Source organism: Lampetra fluviatilis, chromosome 21 (assembly GCF_964198595.1).
Source record: "Lampetra fluviatilis chromosome 21, kcLamFluv1.1, whole genome shotgun sequence".
Taxonomy (NCBI): domain Eukaryota; kingdom Metazoa; phylum Chordata; class Hyperoartia; order Petromyzontiformes; family Petromyzontidae; genus Lampetra; species Lampetra fluviatilis.
Genome location: NC_136295.1, coordinates 12267810 through 12293206, shown reverse-complemented (window position 1 = coordinate 12293206; position 25397 = coordinate 12267810). Strand labels below are relative to the sequence as shown.

The 25397-nt window shown below is 50.5% G+C and overlaps 1 protein-coding gene across 1 annotated transcript; it reads left to right on the top strand.

Annotated features, from left to right (window-relative positions):
* The first annotated feature begins 977 nt into the window (after positions 1-977).
* PMEL (premelanosome protein) lies at positions 978-13554 on the top strand. The gene is made up of 11 exons (XM_078865776.1): positions 978-1107; positions 3630-3755; positions 4433-4561; positions 5845-5967; positions 6903-7064; positions 7428-7968; positions 9871-10106; positions 10811-10919; positions 11667-11899; positions 12411-12498; positions 13344-13554. The coding sequence occupies exons 1-11, from the start codon at positions 1032-1034 to the stop codon at positions 13552-13554; spliced, it is 2034 nt and encodes a 677-aa protein (XP_078721902.1). The 5' UTR covers positions 978-1031.
* Positions 13555-25397: the final 11843 nt, after the last annotated feature.

The following is a 25397-nucleotide window of genomic DNA, read 5'->3' as shown; positions in this document are numbered from 1 at the left end:
CTGGGTGGGGAGGGTGGGGCTGGGTGGGGAGGGGTGGGCCTTGGTGGGGAGGGGCTGGTCACCCCGTGGTGCCCTTATAAAACTCAATGTTTAACCTACTCACGCCGGCTTGTGCCCGCCCTCACAGTCGGGCATATTTGCGGAATACACCACGCCGCCGTTGACCCTGGCCATTGACCGAGCAACCCAACGTTCCTACCAGCTCCCTCCGCAGGAATGTGTTTAAAAAAAGAAACACTTAAGTAAAAAGAGCTTCATAGCTCATCGGATTCCTCCGGTTTTCATAAAGATTCTGAAACTGAAACAAATGTTTTTAAATCGAGGCAAGACGTGCGCAGAGATGCGCGCTGGGAATTTTACCGAGAGACTCAGAGGGGAAGACGTGGATCAGGCGAAACAAAGTCAATCAGAACCACAACATTGACTGTAGGGAAAGGTAAAGCGTGCTGGGGCAGGACACATTCCGGCTACGGGAGATGGGCCGATGAACGAGACTGGTGATGGAATGACAGCTCATGGAGGCATCTCGGTGTTCACTTCGTCAGCATTTGGAATCCAAAGACGTGGACTCGACTAGACGAGGGCTACGACTCTGGATAATTCAACGCTGCCTGCCAGACTCTTTCCAAAGACTCCTTGCGTTGGCTCATACGCGACGTCCAGCGCGGGTCTCAAAGGGACAGTGAATACAAATAACTGTGTATATATACATGAGAAAGCGAAACAAATGAACAAAATCCTTTGTATTGGCTCCTCACGGTGCCAACCAGACATGTGACGGTGGCATTAAGGAATGAGTCACATGGCTACTCCCGTGAGGACGTCTCATTCATTAAGCCCCATCATGTGAACACATAAAGGGGCGCGTGGTGCGGGCAGGGATTCCTTCTCTCCCTCCCGAGCTCCCCGTCGTCTCCCTGGTCATCTCCCTGGTGTGTCCGTCTCTCTGTCACATTCCCCTGGAGACATCTCGCGCTGCCCGCCTCTCTGTTCATCTCCCTGTCTGCATCTCCCGCCTCTTCCCTGGAGGCATGGACAAGCCGGCGGTGCTGCTGCTGGCGGCGGTGGCCGGAGTCGCGTTCACGGCGTCGCGGTGCGACTGCACGAGTAAGTCTTGACGGTCTCCGAGCGCTGCTCGGTCTCGCTGGTGTGCAGCAGATGGAACAGATGGAGCAGCAAAATGCGCGCAACACGTGGAAGTGCAGAGCGGGACAGGTGGTTCAGAGGTCAGAGCGAGTTGATGGTCTAAGCCAGGTCAACAATGACTGCACAAATAAACCCATCAAGCACTAATTGCACTTAATTTGTCAGAATTCCAGCTCAGAAAATTAAAAGATTGGTTTCACTGCGATGGGCATACATTGCTCAGTAACAGAAAAAAACACCTCAACGCATTCGTTACTTACGCTGTGACCTTAAACTATGTTTTATGTAATTGGTAACGTTTCGGGAAATGGTCTCTCAGCATAGCACATGGGGTTGGAGACTTCACTTTACGCCGTGGGGCCTGATGAGAATTTAATTTGTGAAATGTTTTTCAATGACGAGCTTTGTCTATTTTTAAATGGCTCGTTGATGGTTACCTGCAACAGGAGAATTTGGGCATCATCCTGACCCCTGACTGTGTGGACAAAGATGCCACTTGGTGGCATCTCAAAGTTGCCTCTGGGGCATCAACTTGGTTCTTCACATCACGGAGAGCTCAATCTGGATACAATCGGGGAGGAGACTTGTTTTTTTATAGTCCAAGGAACGTGGAATTTCCACCGCAAGCTTGGAACCAGTGAACACGATCGCCACTCCACTTCTCTCAGAATTAGAGAATCAGAAGATGTATTTATACTGGAGGAATCCGATGAGCTATTAAGCTCTTTTTCAAAGATGTCCATTTGTCTCCCTCTAGTGTGGACGGGGAAACAAATGGACTGTGTTTGTTAGTCTAGTCGCGTGTCAATTAGTCCAACAAGTTCGTTGGTTTAGTGGGTCACTGATTCAAAGCGAATGTGCAGGAGTCTGTGAATGTTTTTTTATTTGAGGTTGTGCTGTTGTGGAAGGAGAGCCGTGCTGTTAAATACGAATTGCCGATGATGCTGATGACCATATTACGATTACATGTCTATTGAATTACGCATTAAATATGATAATTTAATGGATTAGGCCACGTAATGATTTTACCAAACCTGTGTCGTTTAGGCTCCACCACCACCTGACACTGTCAAATTAAATTGCCACGTGGCGGTACAAGGGTTTAATGAGCCAAGTAAAACTGTTATTGTGCAAGGCGTCAGATCGTTACGCAACCCAAACAAAAAACTAAATTACGAATCATCATATCGGCTCCGAAAACATGAGTAAGAAATGATTTATATGATGTCATTTGTGGCCAGGTCGCTTCTAAAGCAGAAGCTAAATAGCTCAGTGCGCTTAACCTGGAAAGAAAAAAAAAGTTGTAGTTGTATATTTTTAAGTGATTTGTTTACTTTTCCTGTACGTTGCACTCCTATCGTTTGTTTGTGTATCATTATTAGTTGTTGTTGTTGTAGTTGTTGTTGTTGTGACGTTCTGACCCGCCCCTACTGGACATCTGTGAAAAAGAGCTTAATAGCTCATCGGACTCCTCCAGTAAAAATAAACATTCTGATAGTTATCGTCTTGGGAACTACACGCTAAGGCTATAATATTCTGATATTCAATAAAAAATAATGTAACTTAAATCATCATTAGATCTCCTTTGCCAGTACCAAAGTATAATAATAATAAGGGTTTCCTCTTTTTTTTGGCAACAAAAGGTTTCAGTTTTGTTGCCAGAAAAAAGGCGAACACCCCTAATTATTAATATAACTTAAAGTCCTTAATCTTAATTTGGAGCTTTCGTGACTACAGGAATTACTCTTTGGTGGTTCTTTCGGTAAAGTCACGTATAAAGATAAAATAATAAATTAAATATTTTAATTTATTAAATATTTAATTTATTATTTTATCTTTATACGTGACTTTACTTAAAGTCCTTAGTCAATCAACGACTGCACGAAGGCCTCCTCACGCCATGTCGGTTAAGGGGGTTGCTTGACCATACTTCACCTCGCTGGTCCAAGTCCGGGTTTTGTGAAGGGAGGGGAACAAGAGAGCAGCTCCGAGAACCGGTTCAGAAATCACTCGACGGATTTTCTCCCGGGAATCGAACTCAGATCGCCCGATTCATGGCGTAGTGTGCTAATCACTGAGCCACCGCTCCGGCTATAAAAATGAAAACAATTAGAACGATGATACTTGTGAGATGATCATTACAGCTGATGATGATGAGATGTCTTATATTACACGACTGTAGATGGATGGAAGCTGGAGCACAGTGGTTGGTGCACTGCGCCATGAACCCGACGATCAAAGTTCGATTCCAGGCCACGGCAAACACCGGTCCTCCACGAGAGGGGCACTCTAGCGTTGGAGAAGCTCCTCCCTCCAGCAGATACGCGAGCGAGCAATCACACGGCTGCACCTTGACTTGTGAACTAAACAGGATGGCGATGACGGAGGGCTCTTGTTGTGAGCCCAGTCAGTGCAGACCCCCTGCATCGCCTCCCCCCCCCCCCAAACACCCACCACCCCCTCCCCCCTCCTGTGCCCCGTAGGGCGATGGGGACCTCCGCCTCACCACCGCCACGGGCCGACGCGACTGGAGACCAGGGGACCCGTGGACCCCGGTTTCCTCCCGGCGTGGCCCACCAACGATCCTCGCTGGCTCGGTGCCGGAGGAGGTCAGCAGATACGGCACTTGCGAAGAGGAGATTAAGATGGGGAGGTGGTGGTGGTAGTGGGGGGGATTTGCTTTAATCTGGAGGGCTTAGCGAGCGCTTAGCGCCAACGCGAGCGTTTCCCAGAGAGCGAAAATGGAAGGGGAGGAGAAGAACACATTACATGGTCCCGGTGTGACGCCAAACTTTAGTATAGTCGGGGTTGTGTTGCCAAGAGCGGACTCGCCTAGCAGACAGCCGGCTCAATTGATGGAACGGGTTATGGCTCAAAGCGTAGAGATATTCAAATGAAATCTGAGCAGAAAAATAATTCACAAAACCGGCGCTAAAAGGACGTTGTCAAAACATTGTGAGAATAGACGAACGTTGTATTTATCTGTAACATCGGCGTCTTGCACATGACTCAACCCACTCTCCCTCCGGGACAGATAAAATTAGTACCGCTTTGTGCGAATTCAACAGCGTCTGGCCTATGGATATACTCGCCCCGGCCATAGAAAAGTTAAATTGACCACCACCCGGCTCAGGGCCGTACACAGGAGTTGCGCGCCAACGTCTCAACATTCTCCCGCGAGCAAGGCGATCGATCGCTTCGCCTCTCTCGGAGTTTAATTTCACTGTGGGTGTCTGCACGTGGATCACTGAGAAGCCGCGTCCGCCCTGCGTCCGTGCGCACGCAGGCGCCCGGGTCACGGTGGAGGTCACCAACGACTGCCCGACGCTGACCGGGGCGCGGGCCACGTTCAGCGCGCGCCTCCGCGTCCCCGGGGAGCTCGAGGCGGCGTGGGGAGACGCGGAGTCCCTCGACGGTAACACGCCACGCGCCTACGAGAAACACACCGCTGTGGCATTAACAAAAAAATGATATGCAGTGTATGTATATAATAGGCGACGTTTCGGGCGATGAACCTTCTTAGTAGCACATGAACAGAGAGTTGCCGAGAGATAGAATGGAGGATAAAGAGTTGGAGTGGAGACTGATTTTCAGAGACCAGAGGGCCCAGATGATAATTCGATTATAAGTTTTTTTTTTTTTACAATGAACATATTTGAAATTGGCACGATCTCGATTGCATAGATTGTCTGTCTGTCTCGTCTGCACTGCCTGCCTCCGTCTCACGTGTACCGCGCATGGCCTCGCTCTGCAGCGTGTTTACCATTCGCACCTCCGATTAGCACGGTTGGCTGCGTACGGTGCAAAAGAAGTTCAACGTACACACATTAGCCCAAATATAGCAAGCACCAGTAGAGCTTAATTGCCAATCTACTGCTGGACGAGGGTCTCCCCACGCTGTTGTGGGGTCGAAGGGGTTATTTGACCATACTTCACCACGCTGGTGACTGCGGGTTGGAAAAGGCATGGAGCATATTCTGTAGGTGTGATAACCTGGCATGCCAATGGTGGTCACGCGTCTAAGCGCTGTCCAGGTTCAAATCAGCTTAGCTCGCGAGATCTGACGGTATCGGGCGCATTCCGAGTGAGTCAGCCAAAGGTCATCGCTAATAAACCCCCCACACAATGGAACTGGTGTTTGCGCAAACATAACCTGCAAATGTTTACATCGGGACTACACGCAGCAGCAGCATCGCCCCACTACTGCGAAAACTTGGCAGGACCCTCCTTAAAAAGAGTCTTGAGACTCGGTATTATTATTCATAATAATGTTTTTGGGTTAAATCGCGTTATTATAAATGTGTCGCAACCCTCCACCACCCGACACGGCCAATCAGTAAAAAATGTGTCACGTTAACAAAACGCCAATTAGTTACTTCTTCAGCGTGTTTAAAGAGTGAATCCACAACATTTAGAATTTGAGTACGACGTTTCGCTGGTAATTACATCCAGCATCTTCGGGCGATTTTCCAGAATAGTGAAGCCATGCACCTGCTTCCGGTGTTATTAATCAACAAAACGTAATGTTAAATTATCACGATATTGCACATCTGCACATAATTTACAAAAATCGTAAATCATTGCACGCACGACTCAAGCGCAAGACTCGGACCTCCGCGTGAATCGGACGACTCGTCCCGTGATTACCGCTCCCCTCGGGGTCTCTTCCCGGGTCTCCCCGTGTCCCCTCGCACGCAGACGCGCACCCGGACTGCGGCTCAGGGAGGCACCCTGGACCCCACCGGGGAGGCAGAGGGCACCTCCTCAGCGGAGACCCTGGGAGGAAGGGGCCACGCTTCGTCTACGTGTGGAGCGGCCTGGGTGCGGACGGCCTCAGCGTCACGCGGCGCACGATGTGATCGCAGTCAGACAGTTGTTTTTGGGGTGTACGTTGCAAATGTGCAGTGCGGAAGTGGCTTTGCTAAAGCTTTCCACGTTTCCAGGGGGAGGGGGGGCTCAACCGGGAGGCACGGCGAGCTTCACAATGAGTGCACTTTGTAAAACGTCACATCGGCATGTCTCTAAGGTAGATGACAAGCTTTTTTATGTAAAAACTCACATCGGCGTTACCATACCTGTGTTTTGGGCGCACCTTGTGGAAGTGCAACGTATAGTATAATAGTGAAAACCATTTGGATGCACCTTGTAAACACGCACGCGGCACGGATTTATACGTTGTGCAGTACCGTGAGCAAATGGGCGCACATTGTAAAAGCGCGTATGGCTTGGCTTTTCGGGTGTTGTATGCACAGCACCACGAGGCAATGGGTACACATTTCGATTTAAAGCTTTCGTGACTGCAGGGATTCATCTTCTTGGTTCTTTCGGTAAAGTCACGTAGAAGGGAAATAATAAAATAATAAAAATCAAACATTATACAATTCTCACGACGTTTCGGCCACAACGCAAGCAGCCGTCCTCAAGTGAAGAACAGGGCTGTCGGAAAAAACAGCGAAAAGTCGTGAGAATTGTATTTTATTATGGGTTTTTTTTTATTTCCCTTCTACGTGACTTTACCGAAATAACCAAGAAGATGGGTGCACATCAAGTTCAAGTTTCAAGTTTCATTTATTAGGTATAGCCCTGTGAGCCATTCGGCTCTTGAATCGGGTGCAACCGCAACAAACAAAAAACCAAAAACATAAACAAGAAAACATCTTAAAGTGACTATGTGCAAACAGAAAATCCAAGAAAAGACAGCTAAATATTGCATTGTAAAGGCGCGAGCGAGCGCGTGTTTTTGTTGTCCGCCGCAGGTCGCTCGTGGCAGGTGGCCGGTAACGCGACCTCGTGGCTGGTGCTGGAGACGCGGGGGGTTACCCTGGGCTCTCACCCCGTGTCCCTCGTGGTCTACCGTCGCGGGGGATCACGACAGTTCGTGCCCGTGGCACGCGCCTCCTCGCAGTTCACCGTCACGGGTTCGACTCCCGGCTCCACGTATTCATTTATATATATATCTATACTGTGTATATTAGGTGTTTTGTGTTTTGCTTTCACACCACGTGGATCCAAATGCAATTAGTACGTCGTTTACTGGGTGGAGCGGTGGCGCAGCGATTAGCGATGCTCTGAGCTGCCAAGCAGGCGACCTCCCACCGATTCCTCCCTCGCTTCCCCACAACTTTCCAAAGCCTTTCCCCATCAAACCACCTCCCAATCTCAACCCAGGTCTCCCAATTTTCTCTCCTACCCGCCCCCCCCCCCCCCCCCCCCCGATGCTTTGACGCCACCCTTCACGAATCCCCCTCGCACCACGGCCTTCCCCTTCCTCCGTGTCTCAGACCAGGTCCCCTTCTCGGTGGAGCTCAGCCAGTCCGCCGTAGCAGTCGCGGGCTCCGGGCAAGAAGAAGAGGAAGCGGTGGGGGGTGAGGACGCGCGGTCGTCGGGTCCGCTGCTGCGGCCGCAACGCTTCGTGGCCGGGCCCAACGTGCTGTTCGAGGCGCGGCTGCACGACCCGAGCGGCTTCCTCCGCGGAGCCGACGTCTCCTTCTCGTGGGACTTCGGGGACGGTTCGGGCCTCCTCATCTCTCGCCTCGCGCACGCCCTCCACTCGTACGCCGGGCCAGGCGCGTACGCGGCGCGGCTCGCCGTGCAGGCCACCGTGCCCGCGCCCTGCGCCACCACCGCAGCCGCCGCCGTCAGCGCCGCCACCAGCACCGTGACAGCCGCTGCCAGCGCTGCTACAGCCGCCGCGGTAACAACGACGACGGCCGCCACCAGCAACACCACGACAACGGCTACTGACGCCACCGTGGGCGGCAGCACCACGGAGAGCGCCTCCACCGCTGCCCCGGAGGAGCCCAGCGCCACCACATCACGCGCAGGTGCGAGCCAGGGTTGAGCTGTGTGTGCGCCGGTGGTGTAGCGAGCGAGTGTGCAGGTGGTGAAACTGCACCGGGCCCCACGAGCCCGAAGGACCCAGTGGCAGGGCAATGTGCTGGCATCACGGCTCGGGTTAGGGCTAGCGCCAGGGTGAGTAGCAAGGTTATGGAGAGAGAGGTTGTTACAAAATCACTGAATAAACCAACTTTGGTAGCTAAGCAAGCTAAAGCTTGTTTAGTACTGGGAAGGGGGATTTCCGGCGAGAATGCCAAGTGTTATAACCTTGCGTAGCGATGTGGCCAGGAGAAGGCGGTCCAAGCAGTGGCTTCTTCAGTTAATCTGCGCAAAATCTGAGTGGCTCCCCTCGTACATGCGTCATGGGGGTCTTCTCCCGGTTCACCAGGTTCCTCTCACATGCCCAACGCTCGTTAGTGAGCTTGATCGAACATCCCAATGCAGCAAGACCTTGAGCCTCAGTGAGTCCACCCCTGATGTGCATAGTTGTTAGCTTCTTTGTCAATCCAGTGCCGGGTGAAGGCCTCCCAGTGCTGTGTCGGTCACGGGGGTCGTTTGGTCATACTTCACCAAACTGGTCAAGTACGGGTTGGTGAAGGGGAGGGGGCTTGGCACCGGTTCAGATATCACCCGCGACTGCTCCATCCCCTGTCCTGGGTAATGGACAACGATTATTTTTTTTATAATTTTCCCAGGGAGACCCTCCTGCATGACGATGCTTGACTAACATCTTCTTGCGCAGTCGTCAATTTTCGTGCAGGCGGCAAACGACGTCAGCAGAGAATCCCCCTCCCACTGACCCCTGCAGAGGGGAGAGCGCACAGACACGTGACCGCGTGCAGGGGCCTGATGGGAGTTCCGATCCTACGGTCGCAATGCACCTCGTGCCGTCTAGAGCGAAAAACAAGTAAACCCGTAAAAACAAAGTTTTTCACTATAAATTCTTTATATGCGTGGCATCGGGGCGGCTAGAGTCCTCTGGCTTGAGATGGCTGCCACCTATGGGTCAGATGATTGTCTGGCAGCATTAAACAATTGGTAATTAAATATTTTTAAAAAATTCCCTAAACAGTGTAAAATTTTGGAAAAAATTTTTCACGAAAATGCGTTGTCACGCACAACGAGTCTGTGTGCAAAATGTCAGCTCGATTGGATCACGGGAAGTGGGTTAAAAACGACCGAAAGATTTGCACGGTCCTAAGCAAGCAAGCGAACTTAATATAAAGGATTTAATAAAATCAACTCTTGCGAATATTGCGACTCTTAGCTGGTTCCCATCTCCACTGGAAAAAGAACACTCCCCGGTGTGCGACGTTGGTCATCATCCAGAACAGAAACACGGAAACTCATAGCGACTCCGTGCCCCGGTTCACAAATCAGGAGGCATCGATCAAAGTTGGGACGATTCACAACTCCGCGCACTCCTCACGCAATCATCTGGCCCATCCATCACCTCAATATTACAGCTTTTGCTCTCATTCATGCAGTGTATATTTTTTAGTAAAAACTCGCTCCCGCTAGAAAAGGGCATCGCAATACTTTACAGTGTAAATTATAAACGAAGGTAGTCCTACCTACGAAATCAAGACACGTGTAAAAATATTTTTATTCAAGCTAAAAGTAAAAAAATATATTGCACGAGTTTCCTGAACCGTTCGGTGCTCGTAGCCAGTCTGAGGGCCCGTGGAAGAGAGTTGTCCACGTGTTAGGCATCACACTCGGGAAGGCCCCCGCTCCTGCCGCCCCACATCAGACGAAGGCCTCTGCTCTCCCGTGCGATGTCTTCGCGAGCTTCTCTCGTCATTCAGGTGTTCAGCGACACGGAACACTGACGCTCGCCCTCTGTGTGCGATGTCTCCTCTCCCTCCCTGTGGTGATGGTGGTGGTGGTTGGAGGGGTTCTCACAGTCGCCCAACCGTACAGCACCACCGCCACCTGGGACCTCACCCCCAGCACCCCGAGCGGGACTTCTGGAGTCCTCGACAGAGCCGCCGCCGCTGCCCGGGAAAGTCCGGAGCTGAGCCTCCTCCTCTTCCTGAGCCAGGAGTCATCCGGGCAGGATCGCCCCACCGACTGTCCCCTCTATCGCTACGGCACCTACAGCACCACGGTGGAGGTCGTGGGTGAGGCGACTGTGAAGCCACTAGAGAGACGTGCTGCATGCCAGCCTACTTACCTACCTGCTTGCGTGCATACGTAAATACCTCTCTGCGTAAGAGGCTTGCCTGCCCACTAACTCTATCCACCTCGTTTTCCCACCCGTCATGCAGCTGGCACTTGTCTACCTGCATGGTTGCCTACCTAAGCACCTGCCTGCCTACCCACGAACACGCCCACTAACCTACACACCTACCTATCCACATAGCTATAAATCCACCCACACACACACTCACTTATCTATCTACCCACCCATTTATCCAACAACTTGCTTATCTACACAACGGCCTAGCTACCTATTTACCTATATACTCACCCACCCACCAACATACTTATCCAAGTAATTACCCACATCCTGACCCACCCCTCTATCTACTTATCTATCTACCTAATTACTTACCAACTCACTCACCTGTTCGCCTATTTGCTTAGTTATCCGCCTACCATCCCACCCACTTACGTAACTACCCACCCACCCATCTTCCTACCCACCCACCCATCTACCTACCCACCCAACTACCTACCTATCAAACCACGTTCTTATTTACCTACCGACGTACCACAACGCAATACGACCCCGCATCAATCACTAAGCGGTCCCCGTTTGCTGACTCCCCCACTCCCTTCTACCCCCCCACCCCCACCCCCACACGGCCGTGTCGCCGCACAGATGGAATCGCCACGGCGCAGGTGCGGAGGGCCGTGTCGGTGACGCAAGGGGGAGCGCTCTTCTCCGCACCGCACGCTCTGCTCGACTTCGAGGTGGAAAGCCACGGCGGGTGAGAGCTCTCCCCTCTCCTCTCCCCTCTCTACTCGCTCTATTCTCCTATCTCTCCTCTCCCCTGTCTCCCCTCTCCTCTCTATTATCCTATCTCTCCTATCCCCTCTCTCCTATCCCCTCTATCCCCTCTCCTCTCTTCTCTCTCCTCTCTGTTCTCCTATCTCTCCTCTCCCCTGTCTCCTCTCTTCGCTCCTCCATATTCTCCTCCCTCTCCTATCCCCTCTCTCCTATCCCCTCTCTCCTATCCCCTCTCTCCTATCCCCTCTCCTATCCCCTCTATCCTCTCTCCTATCCCCTCTCTCCAATCCCCTCTCTCCTCTCTCTCATTTCTCCTCTCTATTCTCCTCTCCTCGTTCTCCTCTCTTCTCTCCACTTTCCGCTCTCGCTCTCCCTCGACACGGGGATAAAGATGGCACCATTCGTCGATTAATCGACTAAAAGTTTGAATCGACGACTTCATGCGGGCGACTACTCAGGCGCCCTTCCAGCACACGGGGCACGTGGTACTACTGCTGACGATGGTGTGGTAGTGGTATGATGAAGGTTGTGATAGTGGTTATGATGATGAAGATGGTGGTATTGATGATGCTGATGTCTCTGATGATGATATCATGGTGTGATGATGATGCTGCTTCTAATAAAGCTGCTGCTGATGACACTGACTATGATGATGATGATAATAATAATGTTGCTATTGCCGCTGCTGTTGCCGCTGCTGCTGCTGATGATGGCGACGTTTCCGCAGCAGCTCCCCCACGCAGCTGTGCAGCGAGCTTCTCTCCGAGGACTGCGCCGACTCGCTGGAGGGGGAGGCGGCGTGCGAGCCCGTGGCCCCGGACACCTGCGCGGCCGATGCCCGGGTTTGCTCCCTGGTCCTGCGCCGGGAGTTCCACTCCGCGGGGAGCTACTGCCTTCGTGTGACCGTGGCGGACGCACTCAGCAGAGCCTCCGCCACCACTCGCCTGAGCCTCCAGAGCAGTAGGAGTCTCTCGCTCACTCGCTCATCCACTCGCTCACTCGCCCACTCACTCGCCCACTCACTCACCCATTCGATCACCCGCTCACACGCCCGCCCGCCCGCCCGCTCGCCCGCTCGCCCACTCGCTCGCCCACTCGCTCACCCGTTCACTCACCCGTTCACTCACCCGCTCACCCGTTCACTCACCCGCTCACCCGTTCACCCACTCACACACCCAATCACTCATCCAATCATTCAACTACTCACCCACTCATTCACCCACACACTCACTCACCCATTCACTCACCTACTCACGTACACACTCAACTTCTCATATCTAGATCCAGCATGAGGGGTTCTTCCTTGACAAAAACAGGCGTATAGTCTCCATAAGATGCGTTCGTAGTTATGATTTAAGATCATGGCAGACGTGGTGGTGGCTGCGGCGATGGTGACGGTGAAGAAAGACTCGTGGTAGTGATGATGATCTTGATCACCCTTTCACTCCCCGTGTCTCCCCATGCTCCACAGTCTCCGAGCCGGCCTCGCTGGAAGCCGCTGTCATCATTGGAGCCTTAGCGGTGGTGCTGGTGATTGGAATTGCAGTTCTCATGCACAGGTGTGTGTGTGTGTGTATACGGAACGCACAGATGTGATGCCCCACTAAAACACACCTGCACACATATTCGTATATAAATGCCATTATATAAATCATAATGCAAATACCAGTTGTTAAACCGGTAACCGTTTTCAGAGTCGGTTACCAGTTCCGGAGGTTATCGCTCAGTAATCTACTCCCGTTGGGTTGAGACTCGCTCCGTTGCTTCAACTGTCGCGCCAGGAGGTTGCCTGGAACTGGCGACCTCTGGACGGCAGGCCCCGCGGCTCTGTTGGCCGTTGCACCCACGGCAATTTTGAAATTCGACAAAACTTGCAATCGGCTGGTTGAGACGACAGTAAGAGGGTCATTGCAATCCAGTGGGAATGTCAATGAGACCACCGCGCCGGTGCCAGGCCAGGTGCACTTTGAGGCCACGTGAAGTGTCGAAGGCTCGCTGACTAAAGGAGGTCACGGGACAGACCCAGGCGCCACGGGTGGGCTGACTGGGATGGCCGGCAGATGACACCCGCACACGCACACACCCCTCCCCCCCCGTCTATTTTGCCATCGCCCCGTGCCGCTCTGAGCCCCCCCCCCCCCCCCCTCGTGTGTACGCACCAGACGTCTGCGACAAAAAAGGCTTCATAGCTCATCGGATTCCTCCCCCGGTCTAAATAAATAAAAGAAACGTCGTGATTTTTATTTTATTTTTATTTTACTTTTATTATTTTTATTTTACTTTTATTAATTTTAATTTTTTACCTACGTGACTTTACCGAAAACCCTAAGACTATGAATCCTTGCAGTCACAAAAGCTTCAAATCTAGAATTAAATTTGTATTCCGCTTCTCGCGCCCGCCAAGGCGAGGAGCGCTCACGGCCGACGCCGCCACCGCGTGGAGCCGCCCGAGAGAGGAGGAGGAGGAGGCGGGGGCGGTGCGGGGAGGAGGCGGCGGTGTCGTCGCGGGGTCGCGGTGGCTGCGGCGCTGGTGGCCCAGAGGCCGCGGCGTCAGCGTGCGCGACCTGCTGGCCACACGGAGCGACACCAAGCACGCCCTGCTCGTCAACGCCTGACGGGGGCCGTCACCCCCCCTCCCTCTCCGCCAGGGGACACGGCGCTGTCTGCTCTCTGCTGCTGCTGTTGTCTGCTGCTGCTCTCTGCTGCTGCTATTGTCTGCTACTACTGCTGGCTGCCACTGTTGTTGTCTGCTACTGCTGCTGGCTGCTGCTGCTGCTGTTGTCTGCTGCTGCTGGCTGCTGCTGCTGTTGTCTGCTGCTGCTGCTCTCTGCTGCTGTTGTCTGCTGCTGCCACTGCTGTTGTCTGCTGCTGCTGCTGCTGCTGGCTGCTGCTGCCACTGCTGTTGTCTGCTGCTGCTGGCTGCTGCTGCCACTGCTGTTGTCTGCTGCTGCTGTTGTCTGCTGCTGCGCCCACTGGTCACACTCAACCATGATGGCCCCAGTGCTGGCGATCGAAGCAGCGCTTCATAGATTTTGTGAGATAAACACTCCGTGTGATTCCTCCCCCCACCTCCCACCACCACCACCGATTGACTTCTCATGATTCGGGGTCGTAATTATATTCCCGATGATGATGATTATATTGTCTTGTTGTGTGTAGGCTCGTGTCTGTCTCGTTTGTACCGTTTCGTTTGTATTGTCCGTCCTGTTTCTAATCGTTACTGTCTCGTTTGTATTGTCCATCTCATTCTGCCACGTTCGCCCCATTAGCCCATTATCCCGAAGTATGACTTGCTTGTAATTTGCATACAGGTTCCATCAATATAAAATAACATCATCTTACACGCTTGATTTGATGGAAGGCAATGTCCCAAAATCGTGATAATCTCGGAATCGTTCTAATCAGTGGCGGCTCGTGACACTTCCACTCGGCGGGGCTGTTGTGAGTGCCCTCTGAAAAGATGGTCAGTTTAACACGTGGGAGGCTTTCGCGACCAATATCATCCATAGTAGAGTTTTTTTGGGTTAGATCGTGTAAATATATAAATGTGTCGTTAAAACCCGCCACCACCCGACACAACCAACTAGTAAGGGTTGTCACGTAAACAGAACGTGCCAATTCGTCACTAGTACAGCAACACCGGCGTGTTGGAGAGCCAAGCCACAACATTTACAATCTGATCGCAGAAGGGTGGTCACCACGTCTACGCCTCAACATAAGGAACGAAACAGGTGGACTTCTCCACCAATCTGGATGTCGCCTGATGATGCTGGTTGTAATTACTAGCGAAACGTCGTACTCAGACTGTAAATGTTGTGGCTTGGCTCTCCAACACACCGGTGTGCTGTACTAGTGACGAATTGGCACGTTCTGTTTACGTGACAACCCTTACTAGTTGGCTGTGTCGGATGGTGGCGGGTTTTAACGACACATTTATATATTTACGCGATCCAACCCAAACAAACCTCTATGATGGATGAAAAGATGGTGTTCTAATGGGGTAAAAGCTCGTCGTGTTAGTTGCCTTCCCGTGAAAGAACTATCTTATCTACCAACGGTAAGCATTTGTGAACAATATCAAACAAGACAAAGCACTCAAATGCTGTCCCCATGACCCTCAAGTTGACGCTGCCAAAAGCCTAAAGAACAATAAAAGATCAGCTGACACGACTCAACAAATCCTTTCAGAGTGAATATTTATGAGTGAATCTCACAGTGTTCGTTGCCAAGTCTTCGTTTTCTGCACCCTGCTGCCATCGCCACTGCTGCTGTAATGTCTATTTGCACGGTGCGACCTCGCGTCGTGACATCGTCTCTCATCACACACAGCCAAGGGCGCCCTTTTCACCGCCCTGAATGGGTCTCCAACGGCGTGGCCACAATGCCAGAAGCCACTCGCGACGAGCGAAGAGGAAATCTCTCCCACTCGGAGGACGCCTTCACAGACGCCCCGATGCAGGGGTTTACAATACGAACAACTGAAAAAGTTATCTTCATTCGGGAAATTCGCGTTGAAAGAATCATATTTCCATTTTTCAAACATAACAAAATTATTTATACAAAAGTATTTTTTTATTAGAAAATCATTTCTCATCTGCAACTTCTTGGTGGGGCGACGTCCCAACGCACCGAGCGGACGAGCCGCGCCTGCTTCGAATCTCTCAATCATCATCATCACCACGTGGCGATACAGCATCGACTCGCTTATTCGTTTCAGGTCTGAACAAGTCCGGAACAATTCTAGGAATGATTCTGGCTGCACCGCATTCATCGTGCCTTATTGCGTCCGTTGAATCGCTATACGCATCTTTATAGACACATAATTGATACAGGGGTACTTGCTGTACAATAAGATCCTGTGTGTGTGATCCACACGCGTGTGTGTGTGTGTGTGATCCACGCGTATATGTGATTCACACACACGTGTGTGTGTGTGAACCACACGTGTGTGTGTGTGAACCACACGTGTGTGTGTGTGAACCACACGTGTGTGTGTGTGAACCACACGTGTGTGTGTGTGATCCAGAGGCGTCGCGAGCGTGGCCCTGGCAGGGGGTGCCTTGGCTCCCTCTGGCGGCCAAAGCTACGAGTCGCCCCCCCCCCCCACTGGACAACCACCAGATGATTTGCTTTAAACAGCAACACTGTAAAAACAACAACAACACTTGTCAAATGATGCGATTCGGCAAGAGGAAGCCGCGATATACAATGGCCTAGGTGCGAACGTGCGACACAAATAAAATAGTGGGGCCCCACCTGACCGATTTCAGCACCCCCTGAGCTGACGATGTAAGTCCCTAACCCCACTGTCTGGGCCGATAGGATCCAGGGCAGGGTCCCGGCTAGGATGGGGGGGGGGGTAATTAGTTAGAGTCGCGGGGTTAAGGGTATTATTCTCTGTTATGTGATAGAAGAAAAAGCACACGGGGTATAATTGTTCGGAAAGAGGACATGGCTACACGAAAGCTGCTCGTAGTTGCGGTGGCTTTAAGTCTCGTCAATTGTTGAATTGGTCACTTTTTGGAATCGGTTTTCGATTCATTATTCGATTTATATTTCGTTTTATTATTTTGCAACCGTGGTGCTTGTAGAATGTAGAAACTCATGCAACGTCGAATCACACAAGCCCGATTCCGTCCGCGTTATCGTTTTGCAAAACAATGACGAAACCTCCCCCCCCGTGCCTCTGTCCACCCAGCAGCAGTATATAAAGTGCGTGTAGTGGGGTAAAGTCAGTGCCGGACTAAGCTAGTGCGGGGCCTGTAGCATATGCTATCAAGGGGCCCTAAATATAAAACACATAAATATGAAAGCACAATTTTTTTACTTGCATAGTAAAGTAATTGTATTTTTTCATTTGCTATACAGCCAGATAATACGACAAACACCCAGTCGTTCGTAAAAGTTGAAGTCGGTATAGTACTATAGTAATAGAGCAAGTGCAAAATTACTGGACCGGAATTGATAGCGTGAAAGCATTTAGCGCGGGGCACTTGAAAGTGCGGGGCCCGTAGCCAGTGTAGCTACTTTCGCTGCGAGGATAATCCGGCACTGGGTAACGTGTGGTTACTCCCACATCTCCCATCACATTTGCTCCCTCATGGTGGATGCCCTTCCGCCAGCAGCGGCGTGAGCGAGCGCTCGCAGGGGCTGCGCCTCTTTTTTTTAAATCGATGCCATCGGTGCGTTTCGAAAGTCATGCGAGTTTCAAGTTTCATTTATTAGGTTTTGCCCTGTGAGCCATTCGGCTCTTGAATCGGGTGCAACCGCAACAAACAAAAAAACAAAAACATGAACAAGAAAACATCTTAAAGTGACTATGTGCAAACAGAAAATCCAAGAAAAGACAGCAAAATATTGCAGAAAAAGCACCGTACACCAACGCTGTGTGCAAAAATCCCAGTGGGATGCAAGTCAAACAACAACAACAACCACAAGACAACTTAGATTAAGGCCATCCGTGGCCGAACCCAACATCGGGAGGTGAAAACAAAACAATCGGTGGCGTCGTCGTGGAGACCATTGTCGAGGGTGTGCGCCTGGCGCGCGACTTCCTCCCCAGCAGAGGTCTCTGTTGCCACGAGAAGCTCAACGACCCTCCCGCGTCGATGCCAACTCCGTTGCCGGCAACTGTTGCTCTCAACTACAACAACGACAACAACGCCCGCACCCACCAACGACAACCAATGGCGTAGCTATCGAGGGTGCAGGCGGTGCAACTGCACAGGAGCCTGTGAAGAGGGCGGGAGGAGTGTGTGTGGGGGGGATTATGGGCCCAATTGATTTCGTGCACCAGGCACACAGAGCCCATGGCAGCCCCGCGTGGCTGCTGACACTGCATCATCACACGCACCTCTCGAATACCGCATCGATGGCGCAGTGTACAGCTGCGTGTTGTTACGTCACACCGACGAACATTGCTTCGCCTGGCGCTAGCACCTGCAACGTGAGCCGATTGCATCGCTCCGTCTCCGCGGTGGACGTCCTCTGGGCGCGTTCTCTCCCTCGGCTGCTATTCCGTCACAGGGGCCGTCCATAAATGACGTCACGCGATTTTAGCGGATTTTTGACCCCCCCTCCCCCCCCTCGTCACACATCGTCACAAATGTCTGACCCCCCCTCCCCCCCCTTGTCACACATCGTCACAAATGTCTGACCCCCCTCCCCCCTCGTCACACATCGTCACAAATGTCTGACCCCCCTCCCCCCCCCCCTAGGTGCGTGACGTCATTTATGGACGGCCCCACAGCCCCATCCGTGTGGCCATTATCTCTTCTCTTCGACGGCTCTGCCCAAGCCCCGCAAGCCGGCGCGTGTTTTCTAACTCCACGCGCTCACGAGTCTCCGTCTCGCAATGTCATCGGCAGCACGCGTCTCTCAATTCCCCAGTGCTGCACTTGCCAATTCCATCGTCTCGTTTGCATAAAGCAGTAAATAATGTATGTTCTCACGTGCACGATCAGATTACACGGATCGCCCGGGTAACCGCAGGCCGCACCGCGTGGCCCAGCGGTCGTGCGAACGGCTCGCGGTCGCAAAGGTTGCGAGATCAACTCGTGAGTTAGGGGTCAACTCAGCACCATAATCATTGCTCACTGTGGGGTCGATCAAAAAAACCGGCACCACTTTGCGGGGAAGTCGACAGTGGCTGTTTTATGGATAGACTCACCACGGCCTTAGGGACGTGGAATTCATGCCAATGGCTCAGCACCGCATCAATTATCATTTGAGCAGGAAATAGATTTGAAAACAAAAAATTGAGCGGAACAATCGATGTGAATCCACGGGTGAATGGAACGTCATTTCCCGAGTTGCCAATTCAATGACAGCTCTCCATCTCTGGATCAATCCCGTACCCCCCCCCATCCCAGACCACCCCCCACTGCTCGCCATCCCCGAGCCCCCCTGAATCTCCGGGTCGTCACCACTGGACCCCAGTTTTAATGAGACCCGTTCTGCTACTGCACACAATAGCGGCCATTGTCCCCCCCCCCTCTCTCTGGCCGCTCCAAAATCTGGCAACGGGCGAGACGAGGGCTTGGCGTGGCAGCCAGGGTGGCGGTGTCGCAATGAGCCACGTCCATCGCGACACGAGGACCCCATTAACTCATCACGGGGCCCCCGGGGTGAGACGCGGATCGGAGCGGGTCCCTGAGGGTGAGTGAGACGTATTTACGCGTTCATTAAGCGCCCCCAAATTGTCATCGTTGGGGATGAGTGGCGCAGTGGTCAGAGCGCGCCGCGGTCCCTCGCGGTGGCAAGGTCAATAGGTTAAGTCCCGAGCGGGAGCCGAACTCAGCTGATCTTCATCATCACCCATGAGCAAGCTACTGCTGGATGAAGGTTTCCTCCCCAAACAGCCGCCGTCTTTCACGATCCTGCGATCTGCTGTCGTGACAATCCTCCCAGCACTTGATGGGTCTCACCCCATCATCGGCACCATCATCATCATCCCACACATTATTATTAGTATTCGAATTACATTTTATTGAGTGCATCACAAGCCTCTTCATATATGAAACCATATTATCGCAAGAGGCTGTACAGACAGGGGAAAATAATGAGGGTAAAACTAAATCGAAGTGAAAACCGCGCGCGAGCCGCCGCCGCCAGGCGCGGGAGGCCTGCGTAACACGCGTGGTCGATGCATGATGTGTGGCGCATGACGCATGTTCTATGTTGCAAGTAGGAATTGCAGTGAAGATAGCCCTCCCGACGGTTCGAGCCACACACACGAACAGAGACACAGATCCCCCCCCCCCCCCACCGTCTGTTGTTTAACAGACTGTTGGGGCAAGTGTGCGAGGAAGAAGGCCCATTGCTTGGAACGTCAGCGACTATTTTATCTATATTCTCAGGTTTTTTCGGTAAAGTCACGTAGGTAAAACATTAAAAGTAATGAAAGTAAAATAAAAACAAAACAAAAACAAAAACAAAAATAAAAATAAAATTCACGACGTTTCGGAGGCAACACAAGTCTCCGTCATCAGGTGGGACCGTCACAGCCAGATTAGCTGCATCAAGTGAAGCAATGATTCAAAATGTAATCCCTTATAAGCAAGTTGAAGGGGGGGAGGAGAGGGGGGGGAGTTCATCAGAATGTGGTAGCCAATGAATGGAACGTATCGGGAGGGAGGGGGGTGGGAGGGGGAGGGAGCCAACAACACATTTGGCGACGGCTTGGACGCGGCTGCTGCGCACGCCAACACAATGGGCAGAAAGGGGGGAGGGGAGGTCTGATACACATGATAGAACAAAGGAACGAAAATGCCCATGTTTATACCAATGCAGGCTGAAAAATGAAGAGAGTACTGTTAAAAATAACTGGGGATGTTAACACTCGGTGAAGTAAATTAAAATAGTGCCTGTCAGATAAGATGGTCCAAAAAGTGTAATTAAGTCTTTTTTGCGTGGTTAATAACATCTTTCCAGTGATTACTGAGTTTGTACCCATCATCACGGTTGAAATTATGTCTGTGTTTGTATATTTGTATGGCTTCGTGTACAAACCTTTGATGGTAGCCAGGAGGCTTGCAGAGAACCTTGGTCTCGGAAAAGACAATATCATGAGAGCCCGCCGAGTTGTAGCAATGATCGGCAACGGCCGAAGAATCAGTTCTGCCGTGTTTCAGATCTGACTTGTGCTCGCGGACACGATCAGCAACATGACGTTTTGTTTCTCCAATGTAGCAATCACCACAAATGCAACTCAATTTGTAGACTCCAGGATACTGTAAGTCAGGAACGACATCCTTCACAGATGGAATCAGATCACGGATTTTATGCACTGTGCTGAATCGGACTTGGATCTTATGTTTGTTTAGAATTTTGGAGATCTTTTTGGTCACGCCTGCTATGTATGGTAACGTGATAGTTTTGGTCGGAGTTTCATGTGGTTGTTTCTGTGTGGTGGGAGAGACAGCTTGGCGGATAGTACGGTCAGAGTATCCGTTCATCCTGAGGGCCCGATGTACATGTCTTAATTCATCAGTCAGGTGGTGTTGGTCAGAAATGCCATGGGCTCTGTGGTATAGCGTTTTGATGAGAGAATTCTTTTGAGATGGGTGGTGGTGGGAATCCGGTTTCAGGTAGGAATCTGTGTGGGTGGCTTTCCTGTAGACAGAATGTCCCAAGGATCCGTCAAGCCTCCTCTTAAACAGAATATCCAAGAATGGTAGTTTACCGTCTTTCTCCACTTCCATGGTGAATCTGATAGATGGGTGTCTAGAATTGATGTGGTCCAAGAAGTGGTTCAATGCTGGGAGGCCATGTGGCCAGATGACGAAAGTGTCATCCACATATCTCTTCCACAGGGAAGGACGCAGGGTGGATGTCTGGATGGTGTCTGATTCAAACTTTTCCATGAAAATGTTGGCTATAACTGGTGACAAGGGGGAGCCCATAGGGGTACCCTCATTCTGTTTGTAGAAGGTGCCATTCCAGGTAAAATAGGTGTTGGTGAGGCAATGCCTAACCAGCGCAGGTACATCAGAATTCAATCCCTGTTGGACTAAGTCCTCAATTATTGTTAGGGTGTCCGGTACTGGGACTTTGGTAAACAAAGATACTACATCAAAGCTGACGAGAATGTCATCAGGAGATAGTACCATGTCCTTAACCATAGAGACTAATTGGGTTGAGTTGAGTACTGCCGAAGAGGTCTTGCCTGTGAAGGGGAGCAGAGTATCTGATAGAAAACGGGCTAGTTTGTACGTCGGAGAGTTTATCGTCGACACGATGGGTCGTAGCGGGGTGCCTTCTTTATGGATTTTAGGAAGACCATAGAGTCTGGGAGGTCTTGCCGCCGATGGTTTTAGAGAGGGACGTTTGCTTGGTTCGATTAGGGAAGTCGAACTCATGATGATACTGTTGGTTTTTGTCGTTAGGCTTTTAGTGGGATCGTTTTTAATTTTGGAGTAACTCCCATCATTAAGAAGGTCCAGGATTTTGTTGTTGTATAAATCTTTATCCATGATGACCGTGGCATTGCCCTTGTCTGCCGAGAGGATGACTATATCATCTCTCTTTTTTAAATTCGCGAGTTCAGAGCGTTCGTTTTTGCTGATGTTACTAGTGGGTTTCTTAGCATTCTTGAGAATAGTAGCTATTTCAGCTCTTGATACATCAGCATGGATGTGTCCTATGCCTCTGAGGGCTACATCAATCTGAGAAATCATATCCTCTACTGGTATATATTTAGGGGTGACGGCGAAATTTAGTCCTTTGGCCAGTACCGTTTTTAGATTGTCAGAGATTGGAATGTTACTCTGATTAATCACGGTCTTGTTAACATCCAGCTTTGCGATGTGTGGCTCTGGTTTCTTTTTAGATAGGAGGTTGAATTTAGAAATCAGGTTAGCTTTGCATTTGGCTGACATTGAGTCAGCAGAAGCAGAAGTCATGTTATCAACGTGGTTCCAATCAGAAGGTGACATTTTTTGTGTTAACATTAGATGTGTTTGTAAGAGAGTCTTGTCTAAATTATCGAGTTCAGATCGGAGTAACCTTATTCTCTCCGAGATTAGTGATAGGCTAGCTTTAAATAAGATCTGTTTGGAGTTCGGTGAGGACACAGCAGCGGATGTGAGTGTGAAAGCGATGGGTATTACCTTGTTATCGCGGCATCTCTTGAGGAAGGCCAGCGTCTCGAGAAGCTGTGACTTCTTGTCTCGTTGTCTGTTAAAAACTCTAACAGATAGGTGGAATTCCTCCCCGTAGAGGGCATTAATTCTAGATTTGAAGCTTTCGTGACTGCAATGATTCATATTCTCAGGTTTTTTCGGTAAAGTCACGTAGGTAAAACATTAAAAGTAATGAAAGTAAAATAAAAACAAAACAAAAACAAAAACAAAAATAAAAATAAAATTCACGACGTTTCGGAGGCAACACAAGTCTCCGTCATCAGGTGGGACCGTCACAGCCAGATTAGCTGCATCAAGTGAAGCAATGATTCAAAATGTAATCCCTTATAAGCAAGTTGAAGGGGGGGAGGAGAGGGGGGGGAGTTCATCAGAATGTGGTAGCCAATGAATGGAACGTATCGGGAGGGAGGGGGGTGGGAGGGGGAGGGAGCCAACAACACATTTGGCGACGGCTTGGACGCGGCTGCTGCGCACGCCAACACAATGGGCAGAAAGGGGGGAGGGGAGGTCTGATACACATGATAGAACAAAGGAACGAAAATGCCCATGTTTATACCAATGCAGGCTGAAAAATGAAGAGAGTACTGTTAAAAATAACTGGGGATGTTAACACTCGGTGAAGTAAATTAAAATAGTGCCTGTCAGATAAGATGGTCCAAAAAGTGTAATTAAGTCTTTTTTGCGTGGTTAATAACATCTTTCCAGTGATTACTGAGTTTGTACCCATCATCACGGTTGAAATTATGTCTGTGTTTGTATATTTGTATGGCTTCGTGTACAAACCTTTGATGGTAGCCAGGAGGCTTGCAGAGAACCTTGGTCTCGGAAAAGACAATATCATGAGAGCCCGCCGAGTTGTAGCAATGATCGGCAACGGCCGAAGAATCAGTTCTGCCGTGTTTCAGATCTGACTTGTGCTCGCGGACACGATCAGCAACATGACGTTTTGTTTCTCCAATGTAGCAATCACCACAAATGCAACTCAATTTGTAGACTCCAGGATACTGTAAGTCAGGAACGACATCCTTCACAGATGGAATCAGATCACGGATTTTATGCACTGTGCTGAATCGGACTTGGATCTTATGTTTGTTTAGAATTTTGGAGATCTTTTTGGTCACGCCTGCTATGTATGGTAACGTGATAGTTTTGGTCGGAGTTTCATGTGGTTGTTTCTGTGTGGTGGGAGAGACAGCTTGGCGGATAGTACGGTCAGAGTATCCGTTCATCCTGAGGGCCCGATGTACATGTCTTAATTCATCAGTCAGGTGGTGTTGGTCAGAAATGCCATGGGCTCTGTGGTATAGCGTTTTGATGAGAGAATTCTTTTGAGATGGGTGGTGGTGGGAATCCGGTTTCAGGTAGGAATCTGTGTGGGTGGCTTTCCTGTAGACAGAATGTCCCAAGGATCCGTCAAGCCTCCTCTTAAACAGAATATCCAAGAATGGTAGTTTACCGTCTTTCTCCACTTCCATGGTGAATCTGATAGATGGGTGTCTAGAATTGATGTGGTCCAAGAAGTGGTTCAATGCTGGGAGGCCATGTGGCCAGATGACGAAAGTGTCATCCACATATCTCTTCCACAGGGAAGGACGCAGGGTGGATGTCTGGGTGGTGTCTGATTCAAACTTTTCCATGAAAATGTTGGCTATAACTGGTGACAAGGGGGAGCCCATAGGGGTACCCTCATTCTGTTTGTAGAAGGTGCCATTCCAGGTAAAATAGGTGTTGGTGAGGCAATGCCTAACCAGCGCAGGTACATCAGAATTCAATCCCTGTTGGACTAAGTCCTCAATTATTGTTAGGGTGTCCGGTACTGGGACTTTGGTAAACAAAGATACTACATCAAAGCTGACGAGAATGTCATCAGGAGATAGTACCATGTCCTTAACCATAGAGACTAATTGGGTTGAGTTGAGTACTGCCGAAGAGGTCTTGCCTGTGAAGGGGAGCAGAGTATCTGATAGAAAACGGGCTAGTTTGTACGTCGGAGAGTTTATCGTCGACACGATGGGTCGTAGCGGGGTGCCTTCTTTATGGATTTTAGGAAGACCATAGAGTCTGGGAGGTCTTGCCGCCGATGGTTTTAGAGAGGGACGTTTGCTTGGTTCGATTAGGGAAGTCGAACTCATGATGATACTGATGATGATACTGTTGGTTTTTGTCGTTAGGCTTTTAGTGGGATCGTTTTTAATTTTGGAGTAACTCCCATCATTAAGAAGGTCCAGGATTTTGTTGTTGTATAAATCTTTATCCAGCTTTGATGTAGTATCTTTGTTTACCAAAGTCCCAGTACCGGACACCCTAACAATAATTGAGGACTTAGTCCAACAGGGATTGAATTCTGATGTACCTGCGCTGGTTAGGCATTGCCTCACCAACACCTATTTTACCTGGAATGGCACCTTCTACAAACAGAATGAGGGTACCCCTATGGGCTCCCCCTTGTCACCAGTTATAGCCAACATTTTCATGGAAAAGTTTGAATCAGACACCATCCAGACATCCACCCTGCGTCCTTCCCTGTGGAAGAGATATGTGGATGACACTTTCGTCATCTGGCCACATGGCCTCCCAGCATTGAACCACTTCTTGGACCACATCAATTCTAGACACCCATCTATCAGATTCACCATGGAAGTGGAGAAAGACGGTAAACTACCATTCTTGGATATTCTGTTTAAGAGGAGGCTTGACGGATCCTTGGGACATTCTGTCTACAGGAAAGCCACCCACACAGATTCCTACCTGAAACCGGATTCCCACCACCACCCATCTCAAAAGAATTCTCTCATCAAAACGCTATACCACAGAGC